Source organism: Saccostrea echinata, unplaced genomic scaffold (genome assembly GCF_033153115.1).
Source record: "Saccostrea echinata isolate AGI-Se365-2 ecotype Australia unplaced genomic scaffold, CSIRO_AGI_Sech_v1 ptg000054l, whole genome shotgun sequence".
NCBI lineage: Eukaryota > Metazoa > Mollusca > Bivalvia > Ostreida > Ostreidae > Saccostrea > Saccostrea echinata.
Window position 1 is genome coordinate 53,352,557 of NW_026889803.1, and position 19,477 is coordinate 53,372,033.

The 19,477-nt window shown below is 34.1% G+C and overlaps 1 protein-coding gene across 1 annotated transcript in view; it reads right to left on the minus strand.

The window, feature by feature from the left end:
- Positions 1–16,673: 16,673 nt before the first annotated feature.
- LOC133172211 (chromodomain-helicase-DNA-binding protein Mi-2 homolog) overlaps positions 16,674–19,477 on the minus strand; it is a 30,437-nt gene continuing 27,633 nt past the window's right edge. The window contains exons 42-44 of the mRNA XM_061307059.1: positions 19,303–19,439; positions 18,360–18,388; positions 16,674–17,433 (exon numbers count right to left, since the gene is read on the minus strand). Coding sequence (XP_061163043.1) covers positions 18,377–18,388; positions 19,303–19,439 — 149 coding nt within the window. The 3' untranslated portion in view covers positions 16,674–17,433; positions 18,360–18,376. The remainder of the gene's footprint in view (positions 17,434–18,359; positions 18,389–19,302; positions 19,440–19,477) is intronic.

Below are 19,477 nucleotides of genomic sequence, written 5' to 3' on the forward strand. Positions count from 1 at the left end.
GGTTTTTTACCTCATGATCTCTTCTTAAAGTTTAACCTGCAGTCTTCTAAGCATTGACCTCTAGCATTGACCTCTCTTATGGTCTTTGAAGAACTTTTAATAAGATAAGTTATTTTTGTCTCATTTTTATTTATCTATTACTTACAGGTCTACCTGATTATTAAAACTAAGAAAGTACTTTTTTAATTATACGATAAACATTCTTGCATAATTATCTTATTCTATTAACATTTCAAATACATTATTTACAGTGATTAATTATCAAAGGTGAATGGAAAAGGGGAATAACTTCTCTCAGTAGAATACAAGTTAATAGAGCTCTGCCCAGGACCAGAATGCTTAGAGAAATGGTCCAGATGTTTAAAAATCTGGTAGAAATACGCTTACTCATATCATTTAAACTTTTACTCAGTTTGCTTCCAATATGCCCAGAAGCAGAGAAGAATTTCACAGGTACAATGCATTTTCACTACAGATTCAACAAAGCCTTACCCTAACACCAGAACCCAAGACCAAGGGTCAAGAAATTTACAAATTTGGAAGAGTTACCCTCATCATCATAACTATGGACTTCAAAGAATTAACACTTTTCCACTATATTATCAAAAGCCCCTCCCCCTCCCCCTCTCGTTATGCCAGAACCCCTGACCCTAGGACCACAAGATTTAAAAATTCTGTTCGAAGCTCCCATTTTCATCATAGCTAAGCAATTTATTTATCAGCTCAACACTAAGGAGCAGACAGGATTAGTTAATGATTAATTAATAGAATTAATCCTTTTTCACTATATAATCAAAAGAGCCCCCCCCCCCCCTCAAGAACCCCAAAAACTGAGGCCATATATTTAAAAATTTTGGAAGAGGCATCCTTGTCTATCATAATCACGCACTTAGTTTGTTTAAATAATCTCCAGTAGCAGAGAAGAAGATTTTCAAAGAATCAATGCATTTTCACTATATAATCAATAGAGCCCTGCCCTAACACCAGAACCCCTGACCCTGGGGCCATGAAATTCACAATTTTTGAAAAGGCATCCTTATGCATCATAACCATGCACTTAGTTTGTTTAAATAGTCTCCAGTAGCAGAGAAGAAGATTTTCAAAGAATCAATGCATTTTCACTATATAATCAAAAGAGCCCCACCCTAACACCAGAACCCCTGACCCTGGGGCCATGAAATTCACACTTTTTGAAAAGGCATCCTTATGTATCATAACCATGCACTTAGTTTGTTTAAATATTCTCCAGTAGCAGAGAAGAAGATTTTCAAAGAATTAAAGCATTTTCACTATATAATCAATAGAGCCCCGCCCTAACACCAGAATCCCAGACCCTGGGGCCATGAAATTCACAATTTTTGAAAAAGGCACTTTTGCTCATCATAACTATGTACTTAGTTACTTTATTTAATACCAAGGAGCAAAGAAGAAGATTTTCAAAGAATTATGGGCTTTATAGGTCACCTGAGTCACTCAGGTGACCTATTGCTATCTGTTTTCGTCCGTTGTCGTGCGTCGTCCATAGTGCGTCGTGTGTTAACATTTGAACATTTTCAGCTTCTTCTCTGAAACCGCTGAACCAATTTCAGCCAATTTTAGCATATGGCATCTATGTGTGAAGGGGAACAAAATTTGTGAATATCATGGTCCCTGACCCCCTGGGGCCTGAGGGGTGGGGCTAAAACCACTAAAATTAATGCAATCTTGAAAAATCTTCTTCTTTACTCCTGGACATCAAGCAGTCAAACTGTTGGCATGATTGTAATAAGCATTGAGCCCTCTACCAAAATTGTGAAATTCATGGCCCCAGGGTCAGGGGTTCTGGTGCTAGGGCGGGGCTATATAGATCATACAGTAAAAGTGCATTATTTCTTTGAAAATCTTCTTCTCTACTCCTGGGTATTGTTGAAACAAATTAAATACATATTTATGTTAAGCAAGAGTGACTATACCAAAATTGTGAAATTCATAGTCCCAGGGTCAGGGGTTCTGGTGCTAGGGGGAGGGGGGGGGGGGGCACTATATAGATCATATAGTGAAAAGTGCATTATTTCTTTGAAAATCTTCTTCTCTACTCCTGGGTATTATTGGAACAAATTGAATACATAGTTATGATAAGCAAGGGTGACTCTACCAAAATTGTGAAATTCATGGCCCCTGGGTCAGGGGTTCTGGTGCTAGGGTGGGGCTATATAGATCATATAGTGAATGTGCATTATTTCTTTGAAAATCTTCTTCTCTACTCCTGGGTATTATTGAAACAAATTATATACATAGTTATGATAAGCAAGAGTGACTCTACCAAAATTGTGAAATTCATAGCCCCAGGGTCAGGGGTTCTGGTGCTAAGGGGGGAGGGGGGGGCTATATAGGTCATATAGTGAAAGTGCATTATTTCTTTGAAAATCTTCTTCTCTACTCCTGGGTATTATTGAAACAAATCAAATACATAGTTATGATAAGCATGGGTGACTCTTCCAAAATTGTGAAATTCATGGCCCCAGGAACAGGGTTCTGGTTCTAGGGTGCGGCTATTATAGATCCTATAGTGAAGGTGAATTTTTTCTTTGAAAATCTTCTTCTCTGCCCCTGGGTACTATTTAAACAATACATACTAATACATTGTATACTATACTAATACATTGTTATGATACACAAGGATGCCTCTTCCAAAATTGTGAATTTCATGGCCCCAGGGTCAAGGGTTCTAGTGAAAAGGTTGGGGGGGGGGGGGGGGGCTCTATTGATTATATAGTGAAAAAGCAAAATTTCTTTGAAAATATTCTTTTCTGCTTCTGGTTAAAAGGCAAAGAAGCTAAGTATATAGTTATGATGAGCAAGAGTTCTTCCAGAGTAGTGAATTGCATGACCCGGGTCAGATGTGCTGGTGTAAGGGTGGGGCTCTTGATAATATAGTGAAAATGCATTAATTCTATTAAATAATCCTGTCTGCTCCTTAGTGTTAAGCAGATAAACAAAGTGATTACTTATGATGAGCAAACTTCTGGTCTCAGGGTGAGAGACTCTAGTGTTTCTTGGTGGGGAGGGAGGGGGCTCTATTGATAATATAGTGAATCTGTAGTAAAAATGCATTATTTCTTTAAAAATTTTCTCTGCACTTGGGCATATCAGAGGCAAAAAGAGTAAAAGTTTTAATAAGGAAGGGTATTTTTACCAGATTTTTTAAACATCTGGACCATTTGTTCAAGTGTTCTGGTCCTGGCCAGGGCTCTATTAATTTGTATTCTACTGAGAGGAGTTATTCCCCTTTGCCATTTACTTTTGATAATTAATCACTGTAAACAATGTACTTGAAAGGTTAATAGAAAAAGAGAATTATGCAAGAATTTTTATTGTATAATACAAAAAATATTTTCATAGTTTTAATGATCAGGTAGACTTGTAAGTAATAGATATATAAAAATGGAACAAAAATTACTTGTCTTATTAAATGTTCATCAAAGACCAAGAGAGGCCAATGTAAGAGATTTCAACAAGAAATTAAAATAGAACAGAAGCACTGATAGGTTTTTAATACATTGTAAGTGATAGTGATAAATGGGGAACAGATTAGAACATAATTTATAAACTATCAAAGAATACTAGATTAATTATTTTGTTGATCCTGATCCTCCTATTTTTCTTGCTTTTGGGCAACAAAGCTTCACCTTTCAGTTCATTTTATACTCAATGGATCCTCTAAATTGTTGTATTATACTCAGGTGACCGTTAAGGCCCTTGGGCCTCTTGTTCACTATATAATCTATAGAGCCCCGCCCTAACACCAGAACCCCTGACCCTGGGGCCATGAATTTCACAATTTTGGAAGAGGCACTCTTGCTCATCATAACTATGTACTTAGTTCCTTTATTTAATACCCAGGAGCAGAGAAGAAGATTTTCAAAGAATTAGTGCATTTTCACTATATAATCAATAGAGCCCCACCCTAACACCAGAACCTCTGACCCTGGGGCCATGAATTTCACAATTACGGAAGAGGCACTCTTGCTCATCATAACTATGTACTTAGTAACTTTATTTAATACCCAGGAGCAGAGAAGAAGATTTTCAAAGAAATAATGAACTTTCACTATATGATCTATAGAGCCCCACCCTGGGGCCACAACCCCTGACCCTTGGGACCATGAAATTCACAATTTTTGTTCCCCTTCACCCATAGATGCTATATACCAAATTTGGTTGAAATTGGTTGAGCGGTTCTAGAGAAGAAGTTAAAAATGTTCAAAAGTTAACGCATGACGGACGACGCACGACGACGGAAGAAAACAGATAGCAATAGGTCACCTGAGTGACTCAGGTGACCTAAAAACTGCATCCCAACCACTAAGATACCGAAAGCTGGGGACCACAATTCTTTGAATTTTTAATTTTCTTCTTAGTCAAAGGTATGGCAGTTCTGAAAATTGCCATTTTTTTTTTCAAAATCTATGGTATATATGAGGAAAAAAAAGTAGTCTGCCTACCTTGCAAGCTGTAGCCAAATATGGTAGTAGAATAAGGTGTGAGCATAAGGAAAATGCTGTGAACAGAAAAACAATTCAGGTATGAATAGAATTCAAAACAGGATTAATTAAACACAAAAGCAAGATCTTTGAGAATAAAGTTTCACGTATTTGCTGGAAGGGTATCATGTGTTGTCAGTAGAACCCTTTCCAAATTACTGATTATATATTTTTCAATTAATTGAAAAAAAATATCAAAACAAAGTAATGATAAAATGCATCCTCTCTAATATCTACCTTCTTCCCTGTTCATCTGGACCTGTTGGCAATTGAAGTTAACAACTAACTTGTTCATTCTAGTAATTTATATATATACACATATATTATATACAAGGTCAAATTACAATATTTGTCAAGAAAAAAAATGTGAGATTCATTTAATTTTGAACAAAATTAATTGCCATAAATAAATTAGAATTGCCATAGATAAATCAAAATTATACGTAGGTCATGAAAAGAATCTGATTTGTGAATCACCGCAATATCTTTTGAAGTAGCAAAAAAAAAATCAACTTACTGATCATATCGTTTACCCCCACATATGCTTCCAATTTTTTTTTGTAAATTATTCATACGAAATTGATATTTTTTTAACACAAAATGTCTATTAATCTTAAAAAAACTATACTGAAACTAAAGCGATATGATTTTATGTTGATAACCATTCATTTAAATGTTCAAACTATCTGCACAATTCGTTGTGTGTCGTGTCGAAATGGCTGCAGCAGGATTAAGAAAACAAAGTGTAAACTGATGTTTAACTCCTAAATCATAATTTGAATAATCCATGTCTGAAGTTTCTTGTAATTCAGTTGACATCAAAGACACAAAGCACTATAACCCATAAATTAAACTTCATTTTTTAAAATGTCTTGCAGATGCTAATTGATGTTGACCACAGCATTTTCATACCAAGACACTAGTTTATTCTATAAAGCACATTAAAAACCATTCTGATGTTTTACCTTATCAATACAATCATATGACTTTCAGACTATTACAGAGGACAAACATTTTATATGCAATACTACACGATTCCATAAAGACTGGCCTTGCCACCATTCCAAGAACCATGTGCTAGCATGACACATGCCTTTGATTATTTGCATTCAATTCAGAATTTAGTGTGAAGTCCAACAGATGAGAAGTTCTCACAATATTTTCTCTTTGCGAGATTTTTTTTTCAAATAAAGGATGGTTATTGAATTCTGTAGCACTGTAAAGATGCCATGATGCAATCTGGATTAAAATCTGTCAAGTTGTTTTGAGAAAAAATTTAAAAATTTTCAAGTTTGAAATGCAGATAATGATCAAAAGTGTGCAAACATGATGTTAACAGGTCACATGATTGACAAGATGGCTTGACTTTCAAATAGTATTCTTCTACCGGTATATGAAATTTTGCGAAAAGAAAATGTAATCTATATAATGCCCAAAAATTCTCTCAGTTTCAGCAAAGGTCTAATTTATATTGCTAGTCAATTCTGACAGAATTTTATAGAAATTTCGTACTATTAATCATAACAAGAAATGACAAAATGACACAAACTAGAAATATGTTTATAGGACATGAATGTCCCATCCAAAGTTAATTTGTATTGCAACAGTAACCAGAAATTTCTGACAAGACTGTAGCTCTACTGGTTTGTACTTATAACAAAGAAAGAGAAAAGTAGCACCTGGACTTGAAACTTTTCAACAGCAATAAATAGAATATACAGGGTGTTTCACAATATATGTCACACATCTAAACGAGTGTAACCTGAATGTCAGGCATGGTATCAAAGAAACTTTACTATTTTAGAAAACCATTTTTACCTGAAATTATGATATTGCAAAATATCGGGAAAATAATCTTATTATGAAGTCACTGATGACGTTATAATTGATGTCATAATTTCAGGTGTTTTTTTCAAAATGGAGTACAACTTGCAACAAAAAGCTGAGATTGTAAAACTGTATTACAAACACAGATATCCTAAAATTGTACAGAGTGTGTTGAGGAAAAAGTATCCAGACAACAAAGTGCTGTCTAGGTTTCAGATATTAAGGATAGTTAAGAAGTTTGAATTAAAAGGTAGTGTAAAGGATGAAAGACACTTTAATCCTGGTCCTCCAAGAAAGTCAAGAAGTGATGAGAACATTGACAGAGTAAGGTCTATCATTGAGGAAACACCAAGAAAATCAGTTAGATCAGTGTTAAGGGAGATGGAATGTGACACTGTAAGTGTTTCGAGTGTATTTAGAATTCTGCGGTTTGATTTGTGTCTTACTGCATACAAGATTTCAGTGATGCAGCATCTAAAGCCAACTGACATTAGGAGCCGACTGGATTTTGCAATGTGGATTGAAAGGCAGAGCCAGGAATTGGTCGACAGCATATGGTTCTCAGATGAGGCACACTTTTATTTAAATGCATCTGTAAATAAACAAAACATGCGATTTGGGGGTTAATTCTGAAAAACCAAATTTTTATGAGGAAAAACCTCTGCACGCGGACAAAATCACTGCTTGGGCTGCACTTTCATCAACAGGAATCATTGGTCCTTATTTCTTTGAAGATTCGGATGGAGAATGTGAGAGTGTTAACGCAGAGCGTTACCTGAATTTGCTGAAAAGGGAATTTTTACCAGCCCTACAACGGAAAACAACCAACTTCGAGAGTGCTTGGTTTCAACAAGATGGAGCTACTCCACACACAGCTACAAAAGTGCTTGAGTGGCTAGACGACACATTTTCAGGACGTTATCTTTCACACAGAACTGAAAAGCCATGGCCACCACATTCACCTGATTTAAATCCTTTGGATTTTTTCCTCTGGGGATATTTGAAAGACAGAGTATATACTGACAATCTTGATGGGATAAGGGAACTGAAAAACAATATAAAATGAGAAATCCGCCAGATAGTGAAACGTGCAAATCAGTGGTCAGAAATTTCCACACACATATCTCTAAAGTTATTCAAGAAAAGGGTAAACATCTGGAGCATATCATTTGAGGTAATCGTTGCCATAGAAACAGCAATGGGGTGTGTTTGATACCTCTTACTTAAAATATTAATCTTGGATATCTGTTGATTAAAATGATGTATAAAATATATATGTAGCATCTGTTGTTACAATTCTTTCTGCCTTTAGATCTGTGACATATATTGTGAAACACCCTGTATGATCCTTGGTTTTGTCTCTTTTTGTGGCAAGACTTTTTGCAATCAGACCAAAACTGTAGAAGGAGTAGCATTTTGAAAGTATTTCACAGAAATTTCTTTTTTTAGTAACCATGGCAACAACATCAAAATCAAAAACCAATAGAAAGATTCATGTATCTTATTGAAGTCTACTTGTGTGCCAAGTTACATTGAAATCAGACCAAAACTATAGGAGGAATAGCATTTTGAAAATTTTACACACATAGTGATGGATGAAGGACAATTTACTATAAATTCATAAAGCTCTTCTGATCTCTGACCAGTCGAACTAAATAAATTAACAGCTAAATAAAGTTTCACTGTTTCTTGTTCATTATCTCAAATTTAGAAAATTTACATAAAATCTCTTAAGCATGTATTGGTAAAAATGCTCTTACTCAGTTACTGAGAATTATTGATGTATGGAGTTTTCTGGAATTATAAAAAAAAAATTGAAATTCGATGTCATAAGGAAGGACAAGGTCAAAAAAAAAAAAATTGTTTGTTTGTTGTTTAATGTCCCTCTCGAGAATTTTTCACTCATATGGAGAAGCCACCACTAGCCAGAGGAGAGCTACAAATTTTGACCTATACTCGGCACTCATGCAGGGCCATTGAGCAGTGAGGGATCTTTTTACACACTTTAATTGCTTTTGTTTGACAAAAGTATCACGAAGACTTTTATGAAACCTCAATACAACTGCAATATGAAGAAATAGTCAGGCCAAGGTCATAATAATGGTCAATGTAAGATGATGACAGTTAAATTGCTCTCATCAATATGTATCTTAGTAGATATATTAAGTTTTATTTAATAAGAGGCCCATCTGAGTCACCATGGCCCTGCAGATCTCCATCAGCCGATTTTTCCCCCCTACATTCCTATATAATTTGATCACATATTGTGGTCCCATCCTACCCCTAGAGGTCATGAATTGAACAAATTTGAATTTTTACTACTTGTGGTTGATTCCAAATAAATATGACTATTAAATCATGGCTTTAATGTTCTTGAGTAGTAAATTAAAAAAAAAAATTCCTGTATATTCCTATGTAAAACTTTGATGGACCATTGTGACCACAACCTACCCCACTGGTCATGATTTGAACAAACATGATTCTACACTATGTAACACTTTGATAGCCCAGTGTGGCCCCATCCTTCCCCCAGAGGTCATGATTTGAAGAAACTTGAATCTACACTACAAGGATGCTTCCATATAAATATGACCAATCATGGCTTTGCTCTTGTTCTTGAGAAATTTTTTTTTAAAGATTCTTCCTATGTATTCTTATGTAAAACTTTGATTGCCCATTGTGGCCCCGCCCTATCCCCCGGGGTTCATGATTTGAAAAAAATTGAATTACACTGCCCTAGGATACTTCCATATCAATATGAATAATCATGACTTTGCTGTTCTTGAGAAGATTTGTGATGATTTTCTATGTATTTCTATGTAAAACTTGGATCACCAACTGTGCCCCAACCCTGCCCCTGGGAATCATGATTTGAACAATTTGAATCTACACTACCAGAGGATGCTGTCATATAGATATCACTAATCATGGCTTTGTTGTTCATGAAAAGAAGATTTTTAAAGATTTTTCCTTTTTATTTCTATGTAAAAATTTAATCACCTAATGTGGCCCCGCCCTAGCCCTGGGGTCATGATTTAAAGAAACTTGAATCTACACTATGTAATGAAAATTTCACATAATTTTCATTTTTTCTGGCCCAGCAGTTACTAAGAAGATTATTACATGATGCCATTAAATTTTCACTAATTCTTAATTATCTCCCCTTCACGGAGGAGGCACTTCATTTGTACAAACTTAAATCCCATTCAGCCACGGATGTTTTGAGGCAAGTTTGGTTGAAATTGCCCAAGTGGACAGACCTGCCTGCCCTTTATATTGCAAAGGTGTAATCTAATTCCTTAATTTGGTAGACTTTCAGAGACAATGGTGTAATTCTTTGCATTTTCCTATTTTGATTTCTCACTATGATTCTACATAATCTAAATCAAGACTCCCTGTTTCATATCATATAATGAAGGACGTAAAATTAATTTCATTTCATTTATTGACTTAAATTCTATGTTCTGTAAGATATCCGCATCTTCATTCCAACATGTCTTAAACTTATAACTCCACTCTTGATGGGATATTTGGTCAATACCTTGCATATCACAACTAATTCATTATTTCAGTAGTATTGATAGCACACATCATTGTACAACGTATTTGCATCTTCTTTTTCTTCCACATTTTTGGCAAGTCTGGAAGCCCCTTATCATAAATCATTTTTATAAGATTAAAGAACTATAGCCCCCTTGATATATACCAGTAATTAAAAGCATTTTAGTGACTTTGTCTATGCACATTAGTAAGTCATACTTAAACTCAAAAGTATCCTTCAAGAAAAACCTCTAAATAATACAATTTTTCGGCATGACATTTAAAAAGTGAAAAATTGATTTTAATGGTGTAACAGCATAATTTAATGACTAAAAGCAAAAGAAATTCACCAAAAGCGGAAGGGTAGGCAGGTCTGAGTGATTCTTAAGAAGAAGTTGAAAATGTGGAAAGTTAACAGATGACACACGACAGATGGATGCCGTACACACTTCGATTAAAGAAGCTCACTTAAGCCTTCGGCTCAGGTGAGCTACAAATCTCTGAGAGTAAAGTTCAAGGTCATAAGGAAGAACAAGGACAGAAAATTAAGACAAAGTTGAATACCAGTAGTTCTCACAAGTTGTACTAGTGTATGAAGTTTGATGGAAATATTATGAACAGTTTCTTCTAAACTGTGCAAAATGCAAAACAATTAACAGTGAAGTTACAGCCAAGGTCAAAAAACTTTGACACAGTTAAATAGCTCTAATCAATTTGTATCTTTTTATAAAGTTTGATGAAATTATCTGAAAGAGTTCGTTTTACTGTTGAAACTATTAAACTAAGAAAAACACAAAATGACAAATAGTGGGGTCAAAGTCATAGGGAAGGTCAAGGTAAAGAAAAATTATGAAACAGTTGAATAGTTCCCACCAATATGTATCACTATGTGAGTTTTGATAAAAATATTAATATTACAAACAATTTCTTCTAAACTGTGCTAATTGCAAAATAAATAAAAGTAAAGTAAAGGTTGCTGGAAAATCAGGTCAGAAAATCTTTGCACAGTTAAATATAGCTTTCATCAGTATGTATTAGTGAATGAATATCTTGAACAAAAGAACAGATGGAAGACAGTCATGACAAACACTATGTCCCCAGGGCCATATTCATGGCAGGCACAACAATTTACAACTCACAATTAAGGACCCTCTCTACACTAAATGAAAATGTTTTTTAGACATTGAGAAAATTATATTGTATAAAGGTGTAATTATTGAGCTTATTTATATCATCTTCAACATAGGATGCTTGGCTTTTACCCTCAGGAAAAAATTTCAAAGTTAACTAAGTTTTGATGAACAGAAATCACTGTTGTTTACCTAAATGGGGAAAATGCATGCAGATAAGGTGTTCAATTATTTTATCTTGGCCTATCAAAATGTTGAGAATGCTTGAATTGATGAGAAAATGATTAATAAACTGTTGATTTCGATTTACTTCATTTTAGATCTAAGGGCAGATTACTCTAACTACATAAAAATACCACAGAATCAGAACTCTTTAGTATGCAGTGTATAGAGGGTTCTTAAATTACACCAATTCTCTAATTCTCTACACAGTGAAAACTAAAACAGAATGGACTTTCCAATGTTCCTCCTTCGAAAAAAGCATAGGAAAACAACCAATAAAACCATTAAGTTAATCCAGATAATTGAAAACTACTGCCTGAAACTTGAGAAAATCAATGTCTTTTGTGTCAAACCATTGAAGTTTAATGATAGCATTACAGTGGCTAGTCTGTTTAATTGATTTTTTAAATAAAAATTCATACCAGACACCATTCTGATTCCAACTTCAACAAACAATCAATGTTCACTTGGTAATTGTTCAGACGGGTATGAAACTACAAATACCAGTCTTTTTCCAAAACATATTTTAAATGGCATAAAATGTAATGTGACATCTTTGTTCAGAATCAATTTTCCTTCTGGAAGAACACTTATCAAGATTACACCTTGACACAGCATTTAGACATTAATCTCTGTTGAAAAACTATCTGAGCATGCAAAGAAGTAAATAAGACAATGTTCACTGGGTCAGATGATCTTAGATAAGTCAGTGTGGAAACAACAAATTCTGGTGTACAATGGAGTCAATCTCTGTCAGCTGATCCCAGGAAGAAAATGTCCAGACATTCTGTTTCCCAACGTAGTATACAGACAATATATATTGATACACTCCTGCAGTCTTCTGTTTTTTTATTGCTTATCATTTATAATTCATTAAATGCCAAACCATGTTTATCCCACACCTCTTGCTGCCCAACATCTAAGATTTAAAAAAAAAAAAAAACATGAGGCCCATGGGCCACAATGCTCACCTGTGTAACTATGGCCTTCTTGTTCTTCACCAGTTGATTCTTTTCCTATATATTCAAGTGTAAAATTTTGATTGCCCATTGTATTCCTACCCTACCTCCAGGAGTCATGATTGAGAAGATGATTTAAAATTTCTCTCTCTCTCTCTCTCTATATATATATACCATGTAAAACTTTGATCTCTATTGTAACCCCACCCTATCCCCCGGGGTCATGATTTGAACAAACTTGAATCTACACTATCTGTGGATGCTTCCATACAAGTATGACTGATCTTGGTTTTGTTGTTCTTGAGAAATGGATTTTTAAAAGATTTTTTCCTATACATAACTGATTATCTAATGTACCCAACCCTTCCTCTGGGGTCATGATTTAAACAAACTTGAATCAACACTGACTAAGGAAGCTTTTATATAAACATGATGAATCATGGCTTTGTTCTTGAGAAGAAAAAAGCTTTTTCCTTCCTAATCCTATGTTAAACTTTGATTGCTCATTGTGGCCTCAGCCTACCCCCTGTGGTCATGATTAGAACAAATTTGAATCTTAACTACCTGAATATGCTTCCACATAAATATGACTTATCATGAGTTTCATGTTCTTGAGAAGATTGTTAAAGATTTTCCCAATGTATTCATATGTAAAATTTTGATTGCCCATATAGTGACCCAACCTACCGGGGTCATGATTTGAAGAAATCTGCATCTACACTATGCCATGAAGCTTTCACATAAGTTTCATCTTTTCTAGCTCATTGGTTCTTGAGAAGAATTTTTTTTTGTATGACTCACCCAAATTTTACTTTTTCTTAATAATCTCCCTTTGGAAGAGGGTATAGTCCTTCCTTTGAACAATCTTGAATCCCCTTCAGCCAAGGATACTTTGTGCCAAGTTTGGTTGAAATTGGCCCTGTGGTTCTGCAGAAGAAGAAAAAATTGTAAAAGTTTATGATGATGACAACGACAATCAGAAGGGCTAACTTGAGCCTTCAGCTCGAGTGAGCTAATAATCATATATGGGATGAGGTTAAAACAAAACCAAAAAAACATTCTAAACATGACTTATTTCTTATGTTAACCTTGTTCATTGCAACTCATTCAGAGACTTATCTTTATACTGTTTTGAAAGTTCTTATGCTACTAACTGATGTATGTAAAGGAAGAAACTAAAATCTGTAGTCTAATGAAAAATAAAATAATGAAGTACATGTACCAAACTTTTTTTAAAGGTGGAATGAAGGAGGTAGTCAGAGAGATTCATTAGCTGGTTGTCAGAGAGCTTGATTGGTACTGAGCACCTGTCTAGAGCTCTGGGGAACCAGGTTCAAATCCATGTTTGATCCAATACATTTTCTCCCTTTCTGCTACTGTAACATGGGCATTTAAATTACCAAATGTACTGCAGAAACTCAGTATACCAACAACACAGAAATGCATAAAATGAAATATAGAGATAAAGAACAGTATTCAAGCTCAAAGTCCGTTAAAACAATACAAATCGGGAGCAGAGCAAACATGGACCTCCAAAAACATCAGACGTTGGATCAGGTGTCATAGAGGAGTGAGCATCCCATGCCGACTGGTCACAACCGCCGTGTGCTCCTTGTCATGATTGGGAAATAATGGGAAAATGTGTCCACAATTCAGGGTGTAAATAATGGCCTAACATTAAGTATAAAAATCAAATTTCAATAAACATTCCTCTGACCAAAATGCTTATTCCAAAAACAAACCTTCCATACTCCACTCATAGGTGCAAGGGTTGATTTTACATATGGAGTGGAACGGATTTTTTTTTTTAAATTGTTTTGTTTTAGGTAAATTTTTCAGATTGATGGTATGGAATTGAATAAAATTACAAATACGTTAAAATGATTTATGGGAAGGGGAAGGGGGGGGGGGGGTATGAAGTTCAACTGTCCAAGTGAGTACATGTATAAGCATCTTTACTAGCTGTTTTAACAAACCTGTGATTATCTTAAATCTTGTACACATGTATAAGCAAACTGTTAATTTTATGATACATTTTAAGTAGACTCCTTTATTAATATACGGTTAAAATTAAATAAATACCTATTTATCATCTTATAAAATGGGATGTTCCTAATTCATACAAGTTATCTTGAAGAAGAGTTTAAGAAAGAAAAAGTACAAAAACAGTTATCTAAAATTTTTTAACACTGGAGATAGAACGTTCCATCATTCAAATGATATTGTCCTATGGACCTAGCCTTGGGATCATGAAACATAAGCTTAAGTCAAAATCTGTAATGTGTGCTGAAATGATGTAGAAGTCAAGCAGACCAAAATAAAAATATCATTCAATACTGCGACATCAAATTGCTGTTACATATTTAGAGTTTAGTTATAGTAAACATCTTACAGATGATTGAAAAATTGACTTTAGTCTGTTTCATAATCCTGAGGCCTGGTGTGATGAGGGCTCTTCCTGAGACACAGTAGGGTGTAAGCAATATATATATATATACATATATATGATAAAATGACAAGGCAAAATTTAAGAACTATTCCACAAAATAGATCTATTAGATGTCTAACATTAACACTAATGACTTTTTTTATTGGCAAGGTATCACATTAATTTTTGGTCACTTTTCAAGGATACATAAAACAAACAAAAATTTGTATGTATGGCTTGATGTATATCTTTTGACTGATTTTGAATAGAAATGACATAAATAACCAATCCCTAAAATATTATTTAAAGAAATCGTAAGTTTTCTTTGGTGCTTAGATCTGTGAATTTGGGTTGTGTTCTATGTAATTCTTTACAAAATTTTGCAATCATTTCTAAACATTTTGACAAAATTTTACAAAATTTCCCTAAATTTGTTCAGGTTAATTTTTTGAATATAAATCTAAATTGAAATGAGAAACATTGCTGATTTCTGGAAAAAGTTTGTCTGTGTTATTTATCCTTAATACAAGATGAAATCGGTGTTATTAGAATTTTTCTTAAAATCAATCATTTAAAAAACGTTTGCTTTTCAAACCATTGGTATCAAACTTACTTAACTCGAGTACACACAACATCGTTGCAAACCACGGCCAAAATTTACGATCCTCTCCCGATAGAGAGCTATGCCGTGGCTTCAGACGATGACACAACCTTTTGCAACAGACGACTTGCATTGTCGTCCCAATCTTACCCAATTATGATTACCATGTTTTTCTCGTCTATCATCAGTGTATATGTCGATTGGTTACCTCTATCTACTGTGTAGATAGAAAACATTTGCTTCGTGTTTGCTCGTCTTCACCTGTTCACCAGATTTTGTTTTTCTCCGCAAATACATTAAATTTTCCTCCTAATCAAAAGAGTTCCATTAAATAAGGGAGGCAATTGAAACATACCATGAATGCATAATCGGTTCACTTTACCCCCTTGAAAAGGACCTATATTTAAATTAAACTAAGAGATTAAACTGACAGACATAACCAGTTCTTGACATTACAAATGACAGATTCCTCCCTAATTAATTCCCCTTTTCCTGACTGTAGTGTAGGTGACATGTCGTGAGTCAAGAACTCGTGATACATCCTCAGGACACAAGTAATCTGCTGACGAGGGGTCATGTAGGCCCATCCTGCAAACCAATCCCATTCACAATACATTTTTATACACTGTATGTTTATTGTAAAAAACCGCAAAAAACATTATCTAAAATTACTGATGTAGCTGGCAAAAAAATTACTGTATTCAAATTAGGCAAAGAGGCCCATTAGGTCCTAGGGGGTTCAGGGCAGGACCCTGGTGAGATCTAGGGGGCAAAGCCCAAGAAAACTTTTTAAATTCCAAAGTTTTAAATGATGAAATTGCCATAAAATGTTTTTTCCTTCCATGGTTCTATTAAATATGAACAAAAGTAATTGCTTGACCTTTGACAAAATTTATAGACCTAAAAAAAAATCTCTCTTAAATTAAAGCAATTTTATAGTATTATATGTGTGTAGGCAAAATGCTGTATTAAAATATAGATTATTTTGCAATAGTTCTCAAACAATCCAATAAATTTGGATGTTCATCTTTTGTAGGAGAACAAGTAAACACTTATGAATTGTTTTTGCTTTAAAATGAAAATGAAATTGTCCTGAAATTCTATAAAGCATTTACATGAAAAGAGATCAATTTATATAAAACTAAAAAAATATATATATATAATGACTGAAATGCTGGAATAAAATAAATCCTGGATTTATTTTTTTTTAACCTTTTATTTTTATTACTGAACTTCCCACATCTTCACAAATAATTTATGAAAAAAAACTGTGCAACACCACCAAAAATAATCTTTCATCAACTGAGCTTCCAAAATTTTGCCATTACAAAGAAACAACTGCATGGGTGGACAAAGAAGCAGAATCGGCCATATCACCCCCCCCCCCCCCTTCCCACACAACATTCATAAAAGGCTTGGTGATAAAAATACCTCACACTTAAAAACTTCTAGTATCATTTATTTCTGCACAAGGATGAAAACCCATCCATACAATTAAAACATTTGAGCACAAATATTTCATTGTAAATGCAAACAGAATTTATATAACAGTTAACTACACCTACTATTTGAAACACAATAATCCCCCAAAAATTAAAACATCTCGGAATCAATGTTGAAAATTCATTACCAAGTTCCTATTAGTAACTAGATAATTCGCATCAATGTTTTTAATCACAATTAAAGTCACATCTAACAGAGGAACACTTAATATTGTTACAAATGAGGATTTGTGTTATCGATGAGCTTTTACAAGGGGAGCACCATTGAATGACTGCTGGTTACAAATCACAACAGAACAGCAATATGGGACTATAATGTTCACATACCATAAATACCCAAATAAACATGCCTCTCAATGCTTAGGCAATAGGCAGGAAATATTTTAAAAGCACTATGAATGAATGCTTCAGTAGTGATGAATAATTATGATATTGTTGCAACAATACTTTTTCTTTTGAATACAATTTGATAAATGACAATGACACTTGACAAATGTTTGTAAAATTATGCAGAAGGAATGTCTTTTTCCATAAAAGCAAAATAAAGTTAAGTTATCTCCTCGGTGTTGAACACTGACTGCTTTCTCACATATTGTCTCTCATTCACTCTCCTTTTGTCCAAGATGAATGCCATGTTCAATCTCCAAGGGTGATAACTCCTTTTTCTGATGCTTTCTCAGATTTACTGCCATTTACTTGTCCTGAAAAATAAGAATGCGACATTCAGTAATACTTCCCTCTGATGTACTCATTTTTACTTCTATGTACACGAAAAACTGGAAGTTTTACAAGATGATGAAGTTAAAGGAAAAGGTCAATCTCTATGAGAAAGTTCTATGGCTATGAGAAGTTCAATGAATAGAAATAAAATTGACAAAGCCGATGGCAGGTGGGGTAAAGCATGCTGAATATCCATAAAGCTGTAAAAGTTTCAAGTCATAACAATCTTCAGTTACTACTGGCATCAGGTAGATAAAATGAAAGAGGTACATGAAATAACTCTTAGTTCAAAATAGAAGCCAAGAACAAGAGATGGAAACAAATCCTTCATTCTACACTGTCAAATAAATTTTCTGGTCCAACAACATGGTTATATTTCTCTCTTAACTGCATTTTCATAATTTGTTATTTCATCATGATCATGCACTCCACTAGTCTGGTTATTGCAACCCATGATATGTTTGTCTTTGTGAATTCTTGTCACAACAGGTTCTTTACCAACTGAGCACAGGAATGACATCCTAGTGGGTAAGTAAAGATTACTACATCAATTACTAGAGTATCATAGCTGAATTCACAAGAAGCTAACTGCATGTCTGGCATCAAAATCTATACAACTAAAGGATATTTTCATATAAAATAAACAATGTCATTTTGTTTAACACCTCAAAAAGTTGTTATGGAGAATTGCTTTGTTTTATTAACATGTGAACATGAACATAAATGTGATATTTTTATCAATTCCTCGAGAGTTTTACAAAATCACAACAGAATTTGGACTTTTTTCCTGAAATATACACACTATATTTACCCACTGTGTAACATGCTTTATTAAGTATGACAACAAGCAAAAGCAGTAATGAAGGGTTAATGCCTTGATGCATTCTATGTGTGCACAGACAATTACCTTCCTTCTTTCCATCATCACTTGGACATCTTTAATAGAAAGAAATTCCATTGGTCAGATTTGGGAGACATTTTTTTTTTGGAAAATTCAAAATAACCAATAAATATACAAAATCATAAAAAAGGCTTAACATCTCTGGAAAAAACTATTTGCCTCTGAAACAATAAAAATGAATAGAGGATATTAAATGAGATTTGAAATGACAAGAAATCATAACACACTGCTTGGAATGGGCTTTCTTTGATTTTAAGATACATGTACCTGTCATTATGTTTCAAATTTGATACCTATCATCTGACTGCCATTGTACAACATAAACTTAAGTAACAGGCACAAAGTTGCTTATGATAGAAAACTTTTTCTCAAAATTAAGTCCCTTGCAACCAATAGGAAACAAAAAATGGAGATAATACAGGGTCGAATGAAAATGTGGGTATCATCAAATTTAATTCTCTACAGTAGTTTCCATAAATACAAACAGCATTCAACATTAACCAATGACTATTTATAACCATCCACTTACAAGTCTGCTCTACCATTCATGCAAGCCTACCATATAACTTCTTTTGAACTAACTTATGTTCAAAAATATTGAATATGCTTAAAATAAAAATCCAAGCCACTGTACATTTACAAATATATGTACAAAAATTCAGCAAAATAAATCTAGCACTGGGTAGGAATCATTTGTAATTACTAATCCAAACTTCTTGAAATGTTAAAATCATACACTGCATATATATCGCCTACATCCCCCCCCCCCCTTCAATGAAAAAATAGAATTGAGAATAAATGCCAAATGTAATTCAAAATGCAAAAGCTGTTCTGATCAAATTCATCTATCAAAAGCAAAAACCACAACAAAGAAATTGTCTTATTTTAAAAGAAAACGATTTCTTTAAACAACATAAGGGATCAGAGACACTAAGCATGCCAGTCATGCCTTTGTCTGGGCAAGGCTTTGACCCAGTAAAGATTCCATAGCTGACTTGGCTGCAGAATCAGCACTGACTTGCCATGTAAAAGGATCAGCCGGAGATGGCAAAAACGGTGCTGTTGCCTGATCGTAAGTGGGCGGCCCTAAGCTCCGTAAAAACCAAGAAAAAAATCATGATGCT